General features: G+C 35.4%; 1 protein-coding gene across 1 annotated transcript; it reads left to right on the top strand.

The window, feature by feature from the left end:
* Positions 1-5,071: 5,071 nt before the first annotated feature.
* On the top strand, positions 5,072-6,193 carry LOC125209283 (formin-like protein 5). Its single transcript, XM_048108890.1, has 2 exons — positions 5,072-5,217; positions 5,414-6,193. Exons 1-2 carry the CDS (start codon positions 5,154-5,156, stop codon positions 5,989-5,991), a joined length of 642 nt encoding a protein of 213 aa, XP_047964847.1. The 5' UTR covers positions 5,072-5,153; the 3' UTR covers positions 5,992-6,193.
* Positions 6,194-7,616: the final 1,423 nt, after the last annotated feature.

Raw genomic sequence — 7,616 nt, 5'->3', positions numbered from 1 at the left:
CGTGGAAAGGAGGTAAAAGTGTTTGTCTTCATATTTTGTGTTTTGATGGAACCTTTCTGAAGTGGTTTTGCCATATATGTTTAATCGAATTCGGGTCTCAGTAGGACCACAAACCCTGCCTGAACTAGTGTACGCCCAATATATTATGCGCTATCTTTTTGGAGTTGGCCGGTCTAGTGACTTGGTATTCCTCTAAGCGCATCTGTCTATTGTTTCTCTTGGTATAAGAAGTGGACCACGAGGTTACAATCTTATGCTTTCATTTACTACTTGTTTTAGATATTGGGCATATGGCGTCCAATACTAATTTTTTGGTAGTGGATATAGAGAATATTTGGTTAATGAAAGATCTAGGGAATGTTTATATTTATTATTTCAATTTAAATATCTTTTTGGGCCTCTAAATTTTTGCATAGCTATCGCCCATGTTCACCCCTTTCCGGGCCGTTGACATTATGAAACCCAAAAAACAATTTCAAAACTAAGTAAAAATAATTGTAATACGCAGCCCAACATATAAACTTTTCCTTTCCACTTCTCATGCTATCTTTTTATTTTTATCCGAATAACTGAATTTTCATGTAAATTTTAAGAAAAATTGAGCCCACTTTATTTTGGTGAATATATAGCAAAGGTATGTTTTCCCAAATCACTCTAAAAAATAGTGAAAATAGAGTTTAAGCCCATTTCTTTATTTTATATCTGGGTCTAGAAATTGGAGATTTATAAATTGCTAGGTTTATCCAAATTAAATGATTATATTGAAATTATTTAAATATATTTCCTAATTAGATTTTTGGATAAAATGGTTATGGGACTGTAATAATCGAACTATATTTAATAGGTTTATGGAATTAAGTATAATTCATAAGATTAAGGGGTGTAATAAATTGTTAATTTTCTTAAGTTGATAACTTGCTAACTCGTCAATCCAATGTATTAAAAATGTTAAAACGATGACATTAAAATATCAACATATGATTTGTTGAACTCCAATATAATGTGTTAATATTATACCTTAGGAGACTAGCAAAAGAGGCTAATACAGAAACTATATTTACAATCCAAGAAGATGGAGCCTTTAGAGACTAGCAAAAGAGGCCAACACCTATATTTGCAATTGTTTATCTCTCTTATCTCTTTTCTTTTCAATGGAAGGGAAGGGAGAGAGATGATGTAGAAATGAGGATTGCGTTCATGCATTTGTTATAGTGGTGGGTGCTATTATTTTTTTCCTTCTTTTTTTTTTATTTTTTGATTTTGGATTTTAGTTGTCCTTAGCTTTTTTGTACAGACACCCAAAATATATTAATGGTTTATTGGCATATATATAAGGATTATATATGGACGAACGTTCCTACTTATTTATTAAGAATTTCAAAAAAAAACATTCAAATATATATATATATAGGGGTGCGTTAAAATGACAACACTCTTAAAATGACACTGTGATACCACGCTAGACTCGCAATATTATAAATGCTAGATCTGCAATATCCAATACACTATAGATTGCAGTCTAGTGTATTGGATATTGCAGACGTGAAAAATTGCAGTCTAGCGTATTGGATATTGCAGTCCGCGAAAATTTACCCTTGAGTAATTTTTATGATTGCCACATGGCAGCTGATTATTCGTCTATGTGTACAAATGATTGGCTAGGATTGGTAGTATGGTGTTACCTTAAGAGGTGTTGTCATTTTAACACAAACCTATATAGATATTTTATATATCTATAAATATATAAAAGAGGAGTTTTGGTGAAATTTACAAGAATGCCATTTAAATTTAAAAATTACATTAAATTGAAAATTTCATATTAAATGGAAAGATAGTGGGAGGTTTTATAAGGAGTGGGAGGTTTCATAATGTATATTTAACGGCTAATGTTGGCATGAATCAAAATTAAGTTATTGATTTGCAGAGGCAAGCGATTGAGTGGGAGAACAGGGAAAGGATGAACTATAATTGCAAGTGAGTGTTCGCCTTGAATTTCGGTTGAATTTGTGTAGATCTAGAGTGTTTTGTTTGCATTCCTTTTTTGTTGATCTTATTTTTGTGGGTATGTGATTCTAAATTTTGCACTTACATCAAGGATTATGTACATAATATTTAGCTTATAAATATGTTATTTAAAGGTTGAATATCCATGCATACCTACTTACCTTATGGAACTCAAGCATACCATTTTTGATTTAATGTTTAAATATTATATTATGTGATTTATTTATTATGCTTAAATGTTGATTTGTATAGATTTTTTATTCTCATATAACTAATATTCTTACTCATATTGTTCATTGTTAATATTAATTCTAATTTTATTTAATTAATTTAAAATTAAAACTTAATATTTTAAAAATATGTTATACTAATAGGGTTACAAAGAAATGAAGCTGATGGGTTTGCATTTTAATTTTAAAAAATGCCATTGTGGTTAATTTAAATGCATATTATAAGTTTTAATCACAATTAAGTTATACTAATAGGGTTACAAAGAAATGGAAGCTGATGGGGTTGCAACAAAGAAATATGGAAAGCCAAAAGACTCAACGATCCCATAAACTATAACAATTGGTGTATTTGGCATTCTCTATTAGCAATTACTAAATCATAAGATGTGCCAAATGAAACGCATGCATTATTACTTCATATATTAAAGCTTCAAACTTTTCATTTGCACCAACCCAAATTGCTTTGGTTCTTTGGTTCTATATAAACCATCTACATCATACTCCTTCCTCAATCCTCTTACTCCAGTGTCTAAGAATCTGTAGAGCTTCGGGAAGGACTTGAAATGAGATGGATCGAGCACTGTCGCCTAATTGTCTCAATCCAATTTGATGATCCATGAGGATAGATCGGGAAGCGGTATAGGAAGGAATAGATTGTGTGTTTCGATAGGTTTAATAATGTTAATTAAACCAATTAATGTAATATTTTTTTTTACGGTATTAACTCAGTTGTTTACGGTATGAATCTAAACTAATCCTAGTACAAACCCGGTGTCGTAGACGAGGTCTTCATTAAGAGCCTGGTGTGGTCAACGTTCCTTTCACCGGGACTATTGACACCTCGCCCAAAAAAGCAAGCAAGCACCTCTTTGCATCTTCTGTAGTCACAGTGATTTGAAATTTCATCCACGCAATCAGTCAAGAGACCTCTTTTTAGGGGAGTTCCAGCACCAGCCCTTCGCTCGGGTATCTTGGAGTCTTCCATCCTCTGATGTCACCAAAATTTTCCATTGCTTGCAATAGGGAAAATGGAAAATCCGGGCACCATCCTTTCACCCATATGCTTAAGCGCCAAAAAAGTCGTCTCTTTTCGAACTCCCAATTAGGCTTGAAAGCTTGAAAGATAATCTTATTTCGAATATCCCAAATGGACCATGTGCCCGAGGCTATCTCACGGGCCGGCCATTGTTATCTAATGTGTACCAAACAACCATAAATAACCTGAAAGCACTCTTTTTAAGCCTAAATATGACTCAGCGAATAGGCCCTTAAAGTTAGGGCCATTGTTCGTTGGGTCTTCGGTCGTCAGCTCCCATGTAATAAGGTCACCAACTTCCTTGTTCTTCCGACTCTAGGTAGACATCAACCGTCATACGTGGTGTTACAGCTACCCGAGCATGGTCACGCCGACCGCTTTGTGAGGAGGCACTCCTCTTACTTGTCTAAACTGTATCCCATTTATATTAGTTACTTCACCTCTCATCAATAGTCCATCTAACATCTACTAACAGTATTTTCAATATGATCAGTCATTAAATTTGAGGATTTGAGTCTAATTCTAAACAAGATTTAATCTTTTAGAATTTAAATTGTTAGTATTATAATAAAATATGGAAAATTGCCAACTTGTCTTATTTATGGTCAACGCCAACCAATTGAAAATAAGAAATAATGGTTCATTAGAGGAAAAATAGTCTTGAAAAGCAGCTGTAACATGTGTTTAGTTTGTAATAGTACTAATTTGACTTCCTACCAATAATTATGAATGTGCTCTGCATTAATTTTCATGATATAATCTCAACCTAGCTAGAACGTTAATTAAGCAAAATACAGGTCAAAACTAAGCCTAATTATTTGATAGTTGATACTCCGCTTGATAGTGTAAAAGTATCTAATAGCACACATCCATTTAGACTGAAGCTAAGACCTTTCACTTAATTAGAGGGTCTTGCTTCGCCTTTGCCATTTTCGCTAGGCTCAATGACGGATTTTAGAAATGAAATTGAACTTAGATACATATTGCTAGGTTGTTGGTGGCGTCAAAAGGCCGAATACAATGCGGTTTTCATTGGCAATGGACTGTATAAAAAGAACGAAAGTGAACCTTAATCCTATAATATTCAGCTTTTCGCACTATCTAGTTGGAGTTTATTGTTAATTCCGAATTCAGCTATCTATTCATTTAGCTGCCAGAGCAACAAGACACATGTTGCACCACTAACAATAGATGAGGTCTTGATGAGCCAATGGTAATATCGTCCGACCTCCTGACTCAACCCAGATCTGCCATTAGTTAGACTGTGTATGTGATAATAATGAATCCACTCCATATTATTTTAATTCAATTTTTTATATTATCCAGATCAATGGGATCTTGTCGCATAGCATATAGCTTGAATTGACTTAGTCTTCTAATTATAAATAGGAATATAATATATTATTTCATTATTTCTTCATAGTATATCTATTTCAGGAAGTTTTCTTTTGCAGTGTTTATTGTACATCCAACTAATCTCTAGCTACAAGTTGTAATATAGTAGTATCATCTTTGCCTTGGAATTCTTTCGAAATAATAGGATAAATGATAATTGCCTTTGAATTTTTCATGTAGTTGGCCTCATTATTCCTTTTTCCCAATTAAATTTATGCAGCCGTGTTAGTATTGAATATATCATCATTTTTCATCGACATCCAATAGTCTCCAATACTAAATCTTCCCAATTAATTTTCAACGATGCATTTCAAGTCAACTCGTAGAGGAGGAATTTCTTTGGTGCTTCCTTCCCTCCCCTAATTTGCTTTTTCATTTTATTTTTAAATAGGAAAATTTTGACTTATATATACACATGTTGATCACTATAATATCACTAGTAGGAATAATATTCAACTCTTCCTATCCTTCTTCACATACCTGCCACCATGGTCGGAGCACCAATTTCTTACTCCGGCAACCCGCCTCAGCCTCAGCCTCCGCCCGCCGCCGGTAAGTCCGCCAACTAAGCCTTATGCACTAATTCAAAACATTTCAAATCTCAAAATTTTCAATTATAGTCTGTTTGGTACATAAAATTGGAACGGCGAATTTTGGAATTGAAGTACTAGTAAAATATTTCAATTTCGAACACAGTTCCAATTTCATTATACTAGCACTAATTTTATAATGTTTTCGCGATATGTAGCTACTAATCCGGCCATGTATCCCGACGCGACGGCGAGATACGCTGCGCCGCCACCTCAAATATACGCCACACCGAGCGCGCCCATCTCGACGCTCCTCCCATACGGCGGCCAAACGCCGCCTTACGGGGCGCCACCGCCGACATCCGCGCCTATCAATACGAGCAACCTCTATCCACCGAATCCGCCGCCGACTTCGACTTATCCCTCCGCCGTCCCATACCCGCCGTCGTCGGCCGCCGCCCCGCCGCCTTTTTTTCCTCTATACTCGACTGCTCCGAACAGCAACACATATCCGCCCAATCCGGCGCCGACGCCTTTTCCGCCGCCGGCTTATGCTTATCCATCCGCCGCCCCCTTTCAGCCGTCGTCCGCCGCCGCGGCGCCGCCTCCTTTTCCTCCATGCTCGGCTGCTCCGAATCATAATAAATATCCTTCATCGGGTCAGCCGCCCTTTGGCGGCGGTTACCAGCCACCGGCCGCCGGCGCTTACACTCCGGCGGCGTATCATTCTTCACAGCCGCCCGCCGGTTACGGTGCGCCGCCGCCGAATGGTGGTGTCTATCCTCCCCAATATTGAAGCTCAACCACAAAAAATTGAATTATCAAATTTGTGATTGCATATGAAAGTATTTTCAGTAAATTTATTTTATCATTGTATGTTTGTGGATTGATTTTGGAGTTATTGATTGATTCATCATTAATTAGTTGGGCTCGATATTTCATAAGTAATTAGTAATCTTGATTTTTTGTGAATAAATTTTAGTCAAGATCTTCTCTTATTTTCAGTATTCTATATAAGTGTTTTTTTAGAATAGAAGTATAGAACTTTGAATTTTGGCAATTAAGTAGTAGTAGTAGTAGTAGTAGACTAGTATTAACTGATAAATTGGCGTTGGAATTAAAGTTGAATTCGTTCACCGATAAATTAGTGCAATTACATTTGATTGAAACAGAAAATTGCAAGTTGCAATTACACTTGTATTCAATTGACTACCGTGTTGAAATTTTTTAAAATGTTTATATAATTTAAATTGTTTAGAAAATTAAAGAAAATTCAGGTCATTTTAGAAAGGAAAAAAAAAGGATGGAGACAATGAGAATTGACAAAGTCCCGTTTTTTTCCTTTTTGGTGTGCATTTATAATTAGGATCCACTCTCACAACAGGAGAAATCCAAATAATTTTTAAAAAATAAACACTTTCTTATTTTAATTCTTAATTAGTCTGTTTTTGAGAGTGACGAAGGTTGCAGCTCACATCGAAAATAGAGGTGATGGATCTTGACGTTGATGTTGATGGCAAACGAAGAATAAAATTAAATCACAACATGAAAATGTTGAAAAAACTGTAAATTCGACGTCAACACCAACTTTAACAACTAAATTAAATGAATTTCTCAGTTTTTGTGGGCTGATGATATTTGTTGCGTAAAACTCTCTCGAATTCCAATTCCATCTAAATCCACTGTTGAATATTTTTACAAATTAAGACCAAGTCAAAATTATTAATTTATAAGAAAAAGTCAAACGAATGTCCAATAGATAAGTGATATTTTACAGCTAAGATCTCAAATTACATATTCGTTTGACTTTTAAAGATCTATTATAGTTTACATTCTTTTTGCATTAATTATTACAATAAAATCAGATACATCCAACGAAGTTTAAAACAAGATAATTAAATTATGAAGTTTTAATTATTCTATCTAAGTGATGATGAGGGGGTAATTGCACCGGACATACAAAATGTTTCAACAATGTTTCAAATCAGTAAAAAAAAATTTGCTTGAGAAAAATCCTTGTGGGGGTTGTCTGAGCCGGAAAGGTGTTTGAGTATCTTGTTGGGGAGCTGGTGCGGCGGCGGGCTGTCGACGGAGATGAAGGAGAGGGTATAGAAAGGGAATGGGAGGGAATAGAGGAGTTGGAGGAGATGCTGATGGTAGTGGGAGTTACGGAGGTATGATCTTGGATTTGCTTGAGATGGGGGGAGGGCGGTGGCAGACTGTGGCAGTGGCAGTGGAGATAAAGGTGGGTGAAGTTGAGAAGAAAAGTTAACGGTGTCAATAATTTAGACGGAATGTACTAATCTTGAACACTAATTAAATTTTTTGTATAATACTCTCTCCGTTCCAGATAATTTGGGACACTTTAATCCGGCACGGGTTTTAAGAAATCTAATGAAAAGTGAGTTGAAAAAGTTGGTG

The sequence above is a fragment of the Salvia hispanica genome, chromosome 1, assembly GCF_023119035.1.
Source record: "Salvia hispanica cultivar TCC Black 2014 chromosome 1, UniMelb_Shisp_WGS_1.0, whole genome shotgun sequence".
Lineage (NCBI taxonomy): Eukaryota > Viridiplantae > Streptophyta > Magnoliopsida > Lamiales > Lamiaceae > Salvia > Salvia hispanica.
The sequence above is the reverse complement of the archived record's forward strand: the minus strand, read 5'-3'. Positions and strand labels throughout refer to the sequence as shown.